Here is a 16,724-nt window from a genome sequence, read left to right on the forward strand (position 1 = left end):
ACTGTGCCAAGAAATGGAGATCCAATGATGAAAAGTCAAGCCTTCTGACTCTAAGGAGTTCATAGTCTTGTGGGGAGACGGTCACATCGAGTCTGCCTGGAGAGGCCAGGATGGCTTCACAGAGGAGGCAGCTTGGAGCTGAGACTGAGGAGGACGGGAGTTCCCCAGGCAGATGGGGGTGGGGAGGGGGCTCCTGGCAGAGGGAACACACATGAAGGTGTGGAGGTGTGAACAGAGCACTGCTGTGTTGGAGGACCTGTCCAGTGCTGCTGGAATGTCAAGCTGTTTTCCGTATGACCCCGCCATCCACCACTGTAGGCATGGTTTGGAGGTGCCAACATTTCTTTCTGCCATTCATTTTTTCATTAGAAGGTTCTTTTAATCAGCCATCAATGATTGGCTTCCCACTATGTGTTAGGCACTGGGCAGGATACTGGGGTACAAGAGATGAGGGGATCGACACGGTGCCTGCCCTCCTGGAGCTCTAAGTCGAATGATGAGCAAACAGGTTCTGTTAACATCATAGTGCAGAGAGTGGGGGCCAAGGGAGACCTAATTTAGTGGGGGGGGGAGTGTTAGTTTCCTGGGTTTGTTGTAACAAATTGCCACAAACTTAGTGGTTTAAAACAACACAAATTTATTATCTTATGGTTCTGGAAGTCAGAAGTTAAAAATCTGTCTTATTGGGCTGAAATTAAGGTCTAGGCAGGGCTGGATCCTTCTGGAGGCTCTAGGGAAGAATCTGTTCCTTGTCTTTTCCAGCTTCTAGGGATGGACTACATTCCTTGTCTTATGGCCACATCACTTGGACCTCTACTTCTGTCCTTAAATTTGTTTCTTTCTCTGACCCTCCTGCATTCCTCTTATAAGGACATTTGTGATGACACTGGGTCCTCCCAGATAATCCAGGATAATCTCCCCAACTCAAGATCCTTAACTTAATCAGATCTGCAAAGTTCCTTTTGCCATGTACGGTAACATATTCATAGGTCCCAGGGATGAGGATATGGGCATCTTTGGGGGCTGTTATTCTGCTGACCACAGAGGGAGCAGGGGGAAGGAGAGGAGGTGCTTCTAGAAATGGTATTTAACCCCCAGACTTATGGGTCAGAAGGTGGGTGAAAGTGGAAGCAAGGAGGTCACTTAACGAGGCTGTTGGATTAGACCAGGCAGGATGTGATGGTGGCCTGGATGAGGCTGGTGGCCATGGTGATGGTGAGAGGCGCAAGGGATTAAGATACAGTGAAGGGGGGCGAAAGAATAGGAAATGAGGACAAAGTTGAAAGAAAGCAGGCCTGGGCAAGGCTAGACTTCTCTGTATCAACAAGGGCAAGTTGGAACCTGAATGTAATGCCTTTAGGGAATATTAGCAAGAACATAATGCCCAGGGTGCTAATTGTAATTCTTAAGTCTTTCGGTCAGAGATTCCAGACAGTTCTGTGTTCATGTAGGTCAGAAGGAAATGTAACATTTACTGACTTATTTGATAGAATAATGTACAATAAAAAGCTGATATTCAACTTTGGTTTCCAAAGAGAAAATCTGATTTTGAGGTTCTACGAGGAAAGGCAGATGTAACAAACTAGATTCTTCCAGGTGTTGTCAGGGTCATTGGTGTTTTGAGTGAGGAGGAGTGACATTCCTACACTTTTATTTACCCTGAGTTCCCCAAGGCAGAGATAGAGCAGTTTAACTCTCACGAGTGGGACTGTTTGTCTCACTTAGGTGATTAGGTTTGTTATCTCCTAATATACATGTTTACACAACAGCCAAGCTGCACCTTGACAGAGGCCATAATAAGCATTAGTATTATGAAGGGAGAACAAAAGCGAAGGAAAATGGCCATTCGTTATGCACCAGGCCGATTTCTGAAATGTGTGATACCATTCTGTGTGTGACACTGCGCTGAACTTCCTGCCGTTCCAGAAGAGTCCCCAAATTAACATATTTATATCCAAGGTAATGAAATTGCCCTTACAGAGAGCAGGGACCTTTGAGAATTCGATGTGTTCAAACTAGGGGAAATTTCTTTTCCAATAACTTATTATTCGAGGAAAATAGAAGAAAAATTCTATCATTAATAGATCAGGAGTGATTACATGTAAGTCATTGCATTTTCTATTGAGAAATACATTTAGGGTCTATTTTATTATTCTATTTGTTTTCAGGAAACCAAGTTAATCGGAATATAACATCAGTCTTTGATTCCTTCCCTCATTATGACCACCTTTCTTTTTCCTTACCTTTAGTAGTTGTCAGAAACCCAAACTTTCTTTACTCTGATTGATTTTTTCAATTGAAGTATAGTAGATTTACAATATTATATTAGCTTCAGGTGTAAAACAGTGATTCAATATTTTTATAGGTTATACTCCATTTAAAGTTATTACAAAAATGGCTGTATTTCCCTGGGCTGTACAATACATCCTTGTTGCTTGCTTGCTTATCTATCTATTTATTTATTTATTTATTATGTTAAGCCAATGAAAATTTTTTTATTGATGTTTAGTTGATTTACAGGATTGTATAAGTTTTAGGTGTACAACATAGTGATTTGCAATTTTTAAAGGTTATACTCCATTTATAGTTATTACAAAATACTAGCTATATCCCCTGTGCTATACAATATATCCTTATAGCTTATTTATTTTACACATAGTAGTTTGTGCCTCTTAATCCTGTACCCCTATCTTGTCCCTTCTCTCTTCCCTTGCCCCACTGGTTACCACTAGTTTGTTTTCTTTCTTTTTCTTTAAAATTTATTTATTTTTGGCTGCCTTGGATCTTTGTTGCTGCGCGCGGGCTTTCTCTAGTTATGGCGAGCTGGGGCTACTCTTCGTTGCGGTGCACGGGCTCATTGCAGTGGCTTCTCTTGTTGCGGAGCATGGGCTCTAGGTGCACGGGCTTCAGTAGTTGCAGCACGTGGGCTCGGTAGTTGTGGTTTGTGGGCTCCAGAGTGCAGGCTCAGTTGTTGTGGCGCATGGGCTTAGTTGCTCCGCGGCATGTGGGATCTTCCCGGACCAGGGCTGGAACCCGTGTCCCCTGCACTGGCAGGCGAATTTTTAACCACTGCGCCACCAGAGAAGTGCCCATTAGTTTGTTTTCTATATCTGTGAGTCTGTTTCTCTTTTGTTGTATTTACTAGTTTGTTTTATGTTTTACATTCCACATATAAGTGATATAGAGTATTTGTCCTTCTGTGTCTGACTTATTTCACTAAGCAAAATATCCTCCAAATCCATCCGTGTTGTTGCAAATGGCAAAATTTCATTCTTTTTTATGGCTGAGTAATATTCCATTCTGTGTATATACCACATCTTCTTTATCCATTCATCTGTTGATGAACACTTCCATATCCTGGCTGTTGTAAATAATGCTGCTATGAACATTGGGGTGCAAGTATCTTTTTGAAATAGTGTTTTCATTTTCTTCAGATATATACCCAACAATGGAATTGCTGGATCATATGCTAATTCTATTTTTGTTTTTTTGAGGAACTTCTATACTGTTTTTCATCGTGGCTATATCAATTTACAATCCCAACAGTGTATTAGGGTTCCCTTTTCTCCACATCCTTGCCAACATTTGTTATTTGTAGACTTTTTGTTGATAGCCATTTTGACAGGTGTGTGATGATATCTCATTGTGGTTTTGATGTGTATTTCTCTGATGATTAGTGATGTTGAGGATTTTTTTTTTTAAGTTTTTTTCTTTTTTTAATTATTATTTATTTATTTATTTATTTATTTTTGGCTGTGTTGGGTCTTCGTTTCTGTGCGAGGGCTTCCTCTAGCCGCGGCAAGTGGGGGCCACTCTTCATCGCAGTGCACGGGCCTCACTATCGTGGCCTTTCGTTGCGGAGCACAAGCTCCAGACGCGCAGGCTCAGTAGTTGTGGCTCACGGGCCTAGTTGCACTGCGGCATGTGGGATCTTCCCAGACCAGGGCTTGAACCCGTGTTCCCTGCATTAGCAGGCAGATTCTCAACCACTGCGCCACCAGGGAAGCCCTGTTGAGGATTTTTTAATGTGCCTGTTGGCCATCTGTATATCTTCATTGGAAAAATGTCTGTTCAGGTCTTCTGCCCATCTTTAATTGAGGTTTTTGATTTTTTGATATTGAGTTGTGTGAGCTGTTTATCTATTTTGGATATTAACCCCTTATCGATCATATTTGCAAATCTTTTCTCCCATTCAGTAGGTTGTCTTTTTGTTTTGTTAATGGTTTCCTTTGCTGTGCAAAAGCTTTTATGTTTAATTAGGTCTCATTTGTTTATTTTTGCTTTTATTTCTTTTACCTTAGGAGGCAGATCCAAAAAAATATTGCTGTAGTTTAAGTCAAAGAGGGTTTTGCCTATGTTCTCTTCTAAGAGTTTTATGGTTTCAGGTCTTACATTTAGGTCTTTCTCTTGCTGCCTTTAGAATTCTCTCTTTATCTTTAAGTTTTTCCACTTTAATTATGATATATCTTGGTGTGGGTCTGTTTGGGTTCATCTTGTTTGAGTCTCTCTGTTCTTCCTGGAGTTGGATATCTGTTTCCTTCTTCAGATTTGGGAAGTTTTCAGTCATAATTTCATAAAATATATCTTCAACCCCCTTCTCTCTCTCTCCTTCTGGGCCCCCAATGATGTGAATGTTGGTACACTTGATGTTATCCTAGAGATCTCTTAAACTGTTCTCATTTTTTAATTTATTTTTCTTTTTGCTGTTCTGATTGGGTGATTTCTGTTATTCTATCTTCCAGACCCCTTCTATGTTCTTCTGTGTCACCTCATCTGCTGTTAATTCCTTCTAGTGTGTTTTTCATTTCAGTTATTGTATTCTTTGGTTCTGATTGGTTCTTCTTTTTACATTTTTTAGTTCCTTGTTAAAATTCTCATCTATTCTTTTACCTAATTCAGTTAGTATTCTTATTACTAATGCTTTGAATTCTTCATTTGGTAACTTGTTTACTTTGATTTCATTAATTATTTTTTCAGGGGTTTTCTCTTGCTCTTTCAATTGAGAAAATTCCTCTGTCTTCTCATTTTCCTTATCTTTCTCTGTCTCTACGAAATTAGGTAGAACTGTTACCTATTGCTCCTTATGTTGGAGCATTCCTTTACAGTCTGAGTCTGCCCAGTGGCTTTGGTGGGAGAGCTGGATTTGATGTGAACACGAGTCATATCTTTCCTCAGGTTGTGCTGGCAGCTATCACCTTGGTAGGAGGTGGGGATGGAGATGGAGGGACTAGGGCTGCAGCAAGTGTGAGCTGAAGCTTCTGTGCTAAGTGTCCATCATCACCCTATGGGGCAGCAGGGTCAGGTTCCAAGTTGCTAGAGCAGAAGCCATGAGGGTTGGGCTTCCAAACTGGCTCAGTTCCCTTCAAGTACGTGCTCTCCCTCTCCCAGCACTGGCACCCTCACTCCAGAGTAGAACAGTACTGGAGCAAGAGGAGCTAGCACAGGCACTCAGTGAGGGCTGGGGTACAGCCTGTACCGGTCCAGCCACCATCAGAGATCTGGACTGCCTCTGATGTGCCACTTGTATGTGACAGCAATGGCTGCCTCTGCCCTTCTCAGATGCTGCTTCAGGTTTGAGCTACCTCAGTGTCTCACGACTAAGGTCTTTCCTTGGTCATGGCAGCTCTCATTCCAGTGTGGAGCTGTGATGGGAGGCAAGCAAGGCTGGAATGTTCACTTGGATCAGGCTGGTGTACACACTGGGGAAGTCATGGGAAACCAGTCAGCCACCTGCTTGATTTCAATGTGCCCTCTCGTCCCTGCTTCAGGAGCAAGCCAGCACAAGCACGCTCCTCCTGAGTTGAGTCCAGGCTTCCCACAGCCCTCTTGTTAGTCCTGCCAGCCCTCCAGGGGGCTCATCTTCTTTTGGTAGGACCCCAGCTTTGGGGCACCCAATATATGGCTTGAACCACTCACTTCCCAGGGAGAGTCTCCACCCATGAAATCTCCCTTTTCCTCTGAGTGCCGTCCCAAGAGCACAGGTCCCAACCTGTAGATGTATTTTTGATGTGTTCGTAGGGGGAGGTGAGTTCCATGTCCTCCTGCTTCTCTATCTTGATCTGAGAGTCACTGTGTTTGGTTTTTGCCTCTTCGTTATAGCAAGCTCACCCTTCTTTTGTTTTGTGACCATGGACCTGGATAAAAGAACTTTTAAACTTGCTAGATGCTCATCTCTTCTATACTCTTGGTATTACCTAGCCCTCAGCACTTGGACAATTCTGCTGGGTATCCTTCTCCTACCTTTTCCTCTCCATATTGAACAATATGTCTCTTTTTAAAATATCATGGTTTGTTGTGTATCTTACACATCACTTAACAAGGAACCTAAGGGAGAAAATGAATGAGAAATAACAGACATGGCTTTCAAATTTGGACCCTTGTAGAGAAGTATAAACATTTCAGACTCAATTAATATTATTTTTTTTTGTGAAAACTAGAACTCCTGGTGCTCGCTTTTTTAGAATTCAACAGGCACCTAGCAACTGATTGAATTCCCTCACTGCAGGCTTGGTGAACCAATTTTTAATCCTCACATTTGAAAGCTGGCTTGAGAAAGACATCTGTGCTTTGTTTCCGACAAGTTTTGGGCTTCGTGTTTATAAACAAACTCTCTTTTCCCCTCTCACCCACCCCGTTTCTCAGTGGCCGTTCCTGCAGCAGCGCCCCCGGTGTGCCAGCCCAAGGGCGCCACTAACGGGCATTACGCAGCCCCACGCCTCTCCATCTCCTCCCGAGCCACGGTGGTAGCCAGAATGGAAGGTGCCTCCCAGGGGGGCCTGCAGACCGTCATGAAGTGGAAAACAGTGGTTGCCATCTTCGTGGTCGTGGTGGTCTACCTCGTCACGGGCGGTCTCGTCTTCCGGGCATTGGAACAGCCCTTTGAGAGCAGCCAAAAGAACACTATTGCCTTGGAGAAGGCAGAATTCCTGCGGGATCATATCTGTGTGAGCCCACAGGAGCTGGAGACATTGATTCAGGTGAGCAGGGAGTGAGTCAACAGTAGAATCACCTGTTGGGGGAGAGAGTGTGGCATTGGTTTTGTCTTTCTGGCTCACTGAGCTTTGCCGTTGGTTGAGGTGCTCCTGATGTCAGGGAGGTCCTCTCTGGGAGGTGACACTTGAGTGGAGACCCGTGACAATGTGGGGGAAGAGGGGTCGCATGTACAACGTAGGAGCAGGCTGTGTTTTGTATCACCTGCTTTTGTATGTGGTGGCCAGAGGCAGCAGCAGGCAAAGCGCTTTGGATTTTCAAATTCAAGGCCACTTATATATGCTGATTAACTTTTAAATCTGTGTGAGATGCTGGGGTAAGAGGGTGGCCTAGAAGCCCAAGAAAGAAAGAATTTTAAACAAGCAGGGATGTATTAACCTGTCGAAGGTGAATGAGAATGGAGCAGAGAAAAGGTCACCAGCTGTGGGATGAGTAGGGTGTTACTGACTTGAAAGAGGCTTTGGTGGATTTGTGAGGATGAAATAATAAGGATAACAGTAACAGGGATAATCAAGGTTGCTATTTTTGAACACTTACTGTGTGTCAGGCACTGTACTAAAGCCCTTCCATGCCTTGGATATTAAGGAAAAAATGTTCATAAAAAATGGAGGCAGAGAACTTTGGGCCCCCACCTACAGAAGCAAGGCAGAGGAAGGGGTGGGGCGGCTTGGCAGGGGTGATGTGAGGCTGGGAAGGGATGTGGGAGACAGGGAGTCATCTAAGGTGTCATGACAGGAGGAAGCGAAACAGGAGGCTTGAGAAGTGAGTGAAAGGTGGAGAGGACCGAGTCCTGGGAAGAGGGAAGGGAAGTGGTTTAGAGCCCAGCAGATGGGCTTCACCTTGGAGATTAGGGAGGATGGCAGCCTCCAATCTACACGCCCTCCTGAGCCACGAGGAGTAGTGGTGGGGGGCGGTGACATTTATGGAGGTAAGGGAGAGTCCCATCTTTCTGGGGGTTCTAAAGTTTGGAAGACAGAGGGATGGAAAAGACAGCTTTCACAATTCCTTCTGGCTCTGGGATTACCAGCATTAAATTCTTTTCTTTTAAAAAGTAATTAATTTTATTTTTGTCTGCATTGGGTCTCCGCTGCTACGCGCGGGCTTTCTCTAGTTGCGGCGAGCGGGGGCTACTCTTTGTTGCGGTGTGCGGGCTTCTCATTGCGGTGGCTTCTCTCGTGGCGGAGCAGGGGCTTTAGGCGTGCGGGCTTCAGTAGTTGTGGCATGCGGGCTCCAGTAGTTGTGGCACCCGGGCTTAGTTGCCCCGTGGCATGTGGGATCTTCCCGGACCAGGGATTGAACCTGTGTCCCCTGCATTGGCAGGCGGATTCTTAACCACTGCGCCACCAGGGAAGTCCCACCAGCATTAAATTCTAATGGCTAAAAAAAATGCTAATGGCTACTACAAATTAGGATTCTGTAGGATTCACAGGTCTGGGCTGGCTTATTTATTTATCTATTTCCAGCTACGCTGATAGGGTAGGGGAATTCTGAGGCTGCTTATGAGCTGGGCCCTTCATAGTAGTTGTTGTCTTTTAAATTAGTTTCTATAATCTGACTTGACTCTTAGATTAATAGAAATATACATTTTTTTCCTGGGAATACATATGGTTTCATACCTATATCCTACAGTTTTTATTAAAAAATAAAACCTTACAATTCTAAAGGTCAAGGGGCAGTGTTTCATATCATTCTTTCTTAGATGGCCTTGTCTTTTTTTTTTTTCTTTCTCCTTTCATGGTAAAATGCTACCAATCTGGCACTAATCTGTGCCAGATTTAAGGCTCATAAAGGCGTAGAGAATGGAGGAAATAATTCTGGAGTAATTTTAAGTAAGGAACTTATACATGTTGTGGTGATATGTGGTGAGATCCTTTTTATTTAGTTGCAATACATGTAATAACCTAAAAGGTGGTCTGAATTGAATCTGGACTTGTGCCTGAATTTTCTTTCCTTAGACAATGAGATCTTGAGGAAAGGGATCATATCTTATTATCTTTGCATCCATGTGTAGCCTCTGCATGGCTTTACATCTAATTATTACCCAATAGAGAAATGCTTTTGGGATGAGCTATCAAACTAAATCTATAACACTGGTGATGCCATGAGACATCTGAGCTTATTCATGCATTTATTTATTAATTCAGTATTTCTCTAATGTCCATTCTTTGGCCTTCTCCTTTATGAAAGAATTCAGTGGCCAGAATGAAGGACAGGATGGAGGAGAGTAGAGATTCTAGTTCTGGTGTTGCTGTTAAGACCCATCCTTTGATCGTGAAGATTTCTCTGTGAAATGAGGGTGTGTGTGTGTGCGCACGTGCCCTTGAGATCATTTTTATAACAATTAAAACATATACCCTTTAGTAGGCACCCGTTATGAGCTAGGCCCCTTCCACCCATCATCTCATTTAATCTCTCCAACAACTTTCTAAGTTGGTATAATTATACCCATTTTACAGGTAAAGAACTGATGCTAAAAGAGGTTGAGTAACTTTCCAACCACCAACATGACAGAGCTGGGATTCAAAGTGAGGTCTGCCTTGCTCTACCCTGCCTCGCCCAATGAGTCTACAGCCCTTGAAGTAGTGTTTACTTTAGCATAAGCTTAACTCTCTCTTAAACATTTGCTTTATGTTCAACACTTTCCAGAATTTTAGCAGAGTCAAAAGGCATTGGAGTTCCTTGCTCTTTAACAGAAAGCATTTCCTCTTTTTTCCCTTTATACCCATTGACTATCAATCCTGGACATGGGATATTTTAAGATCTCCATCTACTCTGATGTAAGGATTTATACTGGTGTTTCCCCACAGTGTTTTAGGCTAAGCAGTTAAAAATGCTGAACCTGTGTCAGTCAAGAATCAAATTATTATGGTTTATAAGTAAGACAAAAAGACAACCCTCAGAATGGGAGAAAATATTTGCAAACGAAGCAACTGACCAAGGATTAATCTCCAAAATATACAAGCAGCTCATGAAGCTCAATATCAAAAAAACAAACAACCCAATCCAAAAATGGACAGAAGACCTAAATAGACATTTCTCCAAAGAAGTTATACAGATTGCCAACAAACACATGAAAGAATGCTCAACATCACTAATCATTAGAGAAATGCAAATCAAAACTACAATGAGGTATCACCTCACACCAGTCAGAATGGCCATCATCAAAAAATCTACAAACAATAAATGCTGGAGAGGGTGTGGAGAAAAGGGAACCCTCCTGCACTGTTGGTGGGAATGTAAATTGATACAGCCACTATGGAGAACAGTATGGAGGTTCCTTAGGAAACTAAAAAGAGAACTACCATACGACCCAGCAATCCCACTACTGGGCATATACCCTGAGAAAACCATAATTCAAAAAAACTCGTGTACCACAATGTTCATTGCAGCTCTATTTACAGTAGCCAGGACATGGAAGCGACCTAAGTGTCCATAGACAAATGAATGGATAAAGAAGGTGTGGCACATATATACAATGGAATATTACTCAGCCATAAAAAGAAACGAAATTGAGTTATTTGTAGTGAGGTGGATGGACCTAGAGTCTGTCATACAGAGTGAAGTAAGTCAGAAAGAGAAAAACAAATACTGTATGCTAACACATATATATGGAATCTACAAAAAAAAAAAGTTCTGAAGAACCTAGGGGCAGGACAGGAATAAAGACGCAGACATAGAGAATGGACTTGAGGACACGGGGAGGGGGAAGGGTAAGCTGGAACGAAGTGAGAGAGTGGCATGGACATATCTACACTACCAAATGTAAAATAGATAGCTAGTGGGAAGCAGCCGCATAGCACAGGGAGATCAGCTCGGTGCTTTGTGTCCACCTAGAGGGGTGGGATAGGGAGGGTGGGAGGGAGACGCAAGAGGGAGGGGATATGGGGATATATGCATACGTATAGCTGATTCACTTTGTATACAGCAGCAACTAACACACCATTGTAAAGCAATTATACTCCAATAAAGATGTTAAAAAATTTTATTATGGTTTACCCTTCACTGATTCCTTCACAGGATGACAGTGTCCGCACTTTCGGACCAGGGGGCATCCTCTCCACTCCACACCTCTGAGCAGCACTGTGTGTAGTGCTCATAAGAAACACAGTGTTTGGGAGGGTTTTCAGTGTGGTGTGTTCTAAGCTGGAAAAATAGTATTATTGTATCTCACCGATATTTTTATTGTTGTATCTGGCTGGTCAATGGTATTTATCTGGTAGTGTCAGGACTCTTGGCTGGATTGAGTGAACCCCTCATAAAGCTAATCTGGAAGGTGTAATTCATGTTATTAATAATAAAAACAGAATACCTGGAACAGCTTAACCCCCGTGAAATGCCTGGATAGCTTAAAAGGGCCATAGCTGGGGAGGGATTTTCCAAAGACTTAAACCACTTTTATGAGGTATCATGGGACTCCGGAGGTGACAGACGGGTCACCGTCCCTGACCCAGACGCTGCTATGGAGGGGACTGTTTCATTAATTAATTCATCTACGCGTTCTTTAAGTTGCTACTGAGCTTCTGTTACATCAGGTAACATGCTAAGTGTTGGGGATAGAAAAGGTGAAGATAAAATACACCTTGAGCAAGTTGCGAACTTCTCTGTGATTCCATTTCATTATCAATAAAATGTGCCTAAAGTCCCTCCCCCTTAGGATATTGAGAGGATTAAATTCTATAATTCATGAGAAGGGCTTTGAACTGTTCTTGGCATGTGGTGAGCACTCAAAAAAAAAAAGATAGATATTGCGGCTGCTGTTTATAGTATTATTCAAGGAGCTCAGAATTTCGAGCAGCGGTTCTTAGTGGGGAGCGGGGGTTGCTTCCAGGGGGCATCTGACAACGTCTGGAGACATTTTCAATTGTCACAGTTGGAGAGATGCTACAGATGTCTAGTGGGTAGAGGCCAGGGACGCTGCTCAACATCCAACAATGCCCAGCATAGCCACTCATAGCAAAGAATTATCCAGCTTCACGTGGCAGTAGATTGAGAAACCCTAGAGGAAGAGGCGTATAAACCAATAACTAGAATTCACTGGAATGGAGCTATTTTTTCCCCCGTTTTTTTTTTTTTTTTAAGTTTGGTTTTGTTTTTTTTTTAAGATTTATTTATTGATTGATTGGTTGATTGCTATGTTGGGTCTTCGTTTCTGTGCGAGGGCTTTCTCTAGTTGCGGCGGGCGGGGGCCACTCTTCATCGCGGTGTGCGGGCCTCTCACTATCGCGGCCTCTCTTGTTGCGGAGCACAGGCTCCAGACACACAGGCTCAGTAGTTGTGGCTCACGGGCCTAGTTGCTCCGCGGCATGTGGGATCTTCCCAGACCAGGGCTCGAAGCCGTGTCCCCTGCATTAGCAGGCAGATTCTCGACCACTGCGCCACCAGGGAAGCCCTTTTCCCCAGTTTTATTGAGATATAATTGACACATATCACTGTATAAGTATAAGGTGCGCAGCATAATGGTTTGAACATTTATTGTGAAATGATTACTGCAGAAAGTTGAGTTGGCATCCATCACCTCATATAGATCCAATAAAGGGCAAAATTTTTTTTTCCTTGTGGTGAGAACTCTTAGATTTATTCTCTTAACAACTTTCATATATAGCATACAGCAGTGTTAACTATACTCATAAAGTTGTACATTACCTCCTGAGGACTGACTTATAACTTGAAGTTTGTACCTTTCCACCACCTTCCTCCAACTCCCCTTTCCCCACCCCCCATCTCTGATCTTTTTTACTATGAATTTTTTAAAAAAACATTTCACATATAAGTGAAATCATACAGCATTTGTCTTTCTCCATCTGACTTATTTCACTGAGCATATCCTCAGGGTCCATCCATGTTTTTGCAAATGGCAGGATTCCTTCATTTTTTAATGGCTGAATAATATTACATTATATATATGTAAAACTCACAACTTCTTTATCCATTAATCTATGGCCACTCAGGTTGTTTCCATGTCTCGTCTACTGTAAATGCTGCTATGAACATGGGGGTGCAGATACCTTTTCGAATTAGTGTTTTTGTTTCCTTTGGATGTGTTCCCAGAAGTGGAATTGCTGGATCATTTGGTAGTTCTGCTTTTAATTTTTTGAGGAAACGTCGTACCGTTTTCCGTAGTGGCTGCACCAGTTTCCAACCCCATCAATAGTGCGCAAGGGCTCCCTTTTCTCCACATTTTCCCCAGCGTCTGTGATCTCTTGTCTTTTCGAGGATCACTGGAGTGGAGCCCCAGTGAGGCAAACAGAGGTCAGGGAAGATTTTGTGGCTATTTGTCTCCTTTAGTCCCTGCAACGATTCTATGAGGATAGTCTTTTGTGCCACTTGCAGAGGAGGAAACTGAGGCAGCAGGAGGTGAAGTCACACGCTCAAGGACACCTGATTAGTGAGTGGAATCTCAGATTCACCCCTGGGCAGTCTGACACTGTCCTGTTCTCTTAAACACCACGCATTGGAACAGAAACGTGGAATACGGAAGGAGTTCATCATTCAGGACCCACCGTGAAGGGCATCCCAGCGGCATGTGGAGCCCGTTGAGGGAGGTGCAGGTGGTCCGTGTGCCTTGAGCTGAGAGGTGTGGGTAGGTGGTGGGAGATGAGCTTGGGACGGGGGCAGGGGCTGGATGTGAGAGGTGCCCAGAGAGCCTTGCCGAGCGGTTTGGGCTTTGTGCTGCGGGAAGTGGGGGAGTCACTGAAAGATTTAAGAAGGTAGTGACACGATGGAAACTTTCTTTAGAAAGGTAACTCTTTTAGCGATGAGGATGTAGGGTTGGAGGAAGGAGAAATTGGAGGACGTAAGACCAGTTCGGAAGCATGTTGGGACCTCATCGGTGGGCCATGCTGAGACACAGTGAAGGGGCCACATTTAAGAGAGTCTGACAAAGAAAACTTGAAAACGACTCATGTCCCGTTCAGCAAAGATGTCTGGAGTGCCTGCCCTGCGCTCTACCTCCCTGCCTGTTCAAGCGGAGGCCATGTGGGTGTGGTAGCCCGGCGAGCGGCACCCACACTCTGGAGTTAATCTTCCTGTGTTAAATCTTTTTTCTGCCTGTGGGCTGTGTGACCTGGGTGAGCAAGGGAGTCACCCCAGGCCTCAGCTTCCCTTCTGTAAAATGACGATTATGATAACAGTGTCCACTTGTTAGGGAGGTCTGAAGATTAAACAAAAAAGCTCAGCTACTTTGAGCTATTGTGATCGCTACTATTTATTTGTTAGGGAAGGCAGGAAAAAGAAATATAGAGAACCCCTAAATTATTATTATTATTATTATTTTTAGTGAAACAAAGTGTTTATTAGGAGGAAAAAGAGTACGTGTGGATAGACACATGGGCGGACTCAGAGAGAGAGTCGCGCCCTCATGGTAGTTTGAATCACCTATATGGGGCATTTCTTCCAGGTTTCCTTTGGCCAGTCATCTTGCTTTGCCTGGTTCTGAGTCCGTATTTGGTATATCTCAGGGTCCTCCCAAGCTTGTGCACACATCTCTTAGCCAAGATGGATTCTAGCGAAGAGGCCTATGGGTAGGTTGACATCACTCCCGTTTTGACCTCCAAAGAGCCTTTCTGCGCATGTGCAGTCGGGAAGGTCTCCTCGACCTCGACAGTGAGAAATATGTGGTCTCTATCTTTTTTCTGGGCAGGGCTCAGCCTCTCCTATTATTCTCCTGCTAAATATTATCTTCATCTTGGCGTATCTGTCCACAGGGGACAAACTCCAGCTGCCCAGCCTGGGGCCCATCTACCTCCTGCCTCAAATCCTCCCTGAGAGACGTAGACCCCGAGAAATCTTTATTGGGAAGATGAAGGGCAAATGTCTGTCTTCTGTAGCTTCTTCAGGCTGACATGCGGCTCGTAGACCCTACCTAGTTGGGGTCACTGGGCTCTCGCCCTGTCTCATTAAGGGCCCCAGCATGACTTCCGTTGTTATTTCAGCAGGATATGCTGTGGGGAGTAGAAAGCCTCTAAGTTACGCGCATCCTGGGGTTCTGCTAAGGGAAAAGAGAAGAAAACTCCTGAAATGCACTTTGGGGCTTCAAATACTAAATTTGATTTGCTTCGACTGTTAAAGTGTAAAGTCCCCTTCGCAGAAATGACTCCCCTGAGTGCTGAGTTGGGCTGCTAACACCATTTGCTGTGTTGATGTGGCTTGAGCCCAGGGAAGTAACCTAGCAGTTTTCTGTGTCATTTAGAGGGCTTACCCTGCCGCCTAGATAATCATCGCAGCTTTGATGGGGACACTTGGCCTCAGATCTATTAAGTAGACACCGGGGCTGGCTCCATGGTCTCTGTGCACCCTGACTGTTCCTCTGTGTGGTTTGAAACACATATTGGAGAACCTCAGGGACCCAGAAGGCTCAGGCAGCCCCAAGGAGTGGGTCACCCAGACAATGGGATGACCAGTGACTCCAGAGTGTGACTGAGTGAAAGGGCCTGCATCCTCTGGGCCTGATTGCTATTTATCCCTCAGTGAGGCACGTCCATCTTTTAGTGTGGTGCCCTGGGGCAGGCTGATTAACCTGAGCTGGGCTTCAGCAGTTCTGTCCACAGAGGACACAGAAGACCCATTCATCTCTGGAATCTTACCCTTGAGACTCCGTGAGAGAGTCTGCAGATGACAGTAATAGGGAAATTTCCTGCAGAGTTGTTGTAATAATAAAAAATAGCTACCACTTATTGGTTGTTTACGTTCCTCTAGGCATGTTCTGAGTGCTTCAATCCTTTGATTCATTTAACCCCTGCAACAAACCTACAGGTAGGATCTATTGCCATCATTCAATTTCATGGATGAACAAATAAATTCTAAGAAATTAAGTAATTTGCCCAAGGCCACACAGCTGATAGGTGGTTAAAGTGGGATTTGAGCCTTGGCAATGCCGGACTCCAGAGCCCATAGGTCTAAGCACTGTGCTAGACTGCTCACTTGTGTCAACGGTCAGTACCCCCTACACTACGTCTGAGCATTTTCTTAAAGGTTTTACCCCAAGGAAAAGATTGGAGGGAGAAAGAGAAATTTTTAGGGAAATGTGGGCTGACACGGTACTACAGCACTCTAGATATGGACTGTTGCGTTTTCAAAGAAGGGGGTGTCAAGAAGGGGAAGGAGCATGCGCATTGGAGTCAGAAAGACTTGGTCTTTAACGCTATTAAACCTAAGGCTACTTTTCCTATGATGGGGATGGGGCAGTCCCTCTTCATTCGGAATAATGGGAGGAGGGAGTGAGTTAACCCACATAAAGTGCTCAGCAGCGTGCCTGGCATAGAGTTGGCATTTAGGAAACACTATTTCCCCCTGTCCAGCGTTCGTCTCCGAACATCTTATGGAAAAACCCCAACAAACGTTTTTGGCTCAGCCAATACATTGAATAGGTTTTTGAAGTCGCAGTTTCCATCAACTCAATTAGACAGTCAGCCCATCCCAAGGACTTCTTTATCCTCCAGGCTCTCACATGCCACAATTGCTTACTTCCCTGCCCCCCGTGCAATTGTTTTAGAAACTTCCCTCATGACTCATCTTGGAGAAAGCAATAAAACATTCAACCTCTGTAACCGTCAAGGGACAAAATCATGAGGCTTCGCTGACTGACAGGGGAGGGAAGAATGCTTCAGCCTGCGTGGATGAGGCTCTCATCCAGTGGTCATTTTTCAGGTTGTGACTTTTTATGTTGATGCGTAGGATCTTTGCCACTGGTTTTCACTGTATGATCGCTTAGGGATTTTTATCCTTTGCTAATAAAT

At 44.1% G+C, this 16,724-nt stretch overlaps 1 protein-coding gene across 7 annotated transcripts in view; it reads left to right on the forward strand.

Annotated features, from left to right (window-relative positions):
- Positions 1-16,724, forward strand: part of KCNK10 (potassium two pore domain channel subfamily K member 10) — a 165,671-nt gene that overhangs the window by 58,330 nt on the left and 90,617 nt on the right. For all 7 annotated transcript variants that reach the window (XR_014260964.1, XM_082451345.1, XM_082451346.1 and 4 more), the window contains exon 2: positions 6,643-6,977. Coding sequence is in view for 6 of the 7 variants with exons in the window: in XM_082451345.1 (XP_082307471.1) it covers positions 6,643-6,977 (335 nt within the window). In the remaining variant the exon portion in view is untranslated. The remainder of the gene's footprint in view (positions 1-6,642; positions 6,978-16,724) is intronic.

The sequence above is a fragment of the Balaenoptera physalus genome, assembly GCF_965194825.1.
Source record: "Balaenoptera physalus genome assembly, chromosome: 2".
NCBI lineage: Eukaryota > Metazoa > Chordata > Mammalia > Artiodactyla > Balaenopteridae > Balaenoptera > Balaenoptera physalus.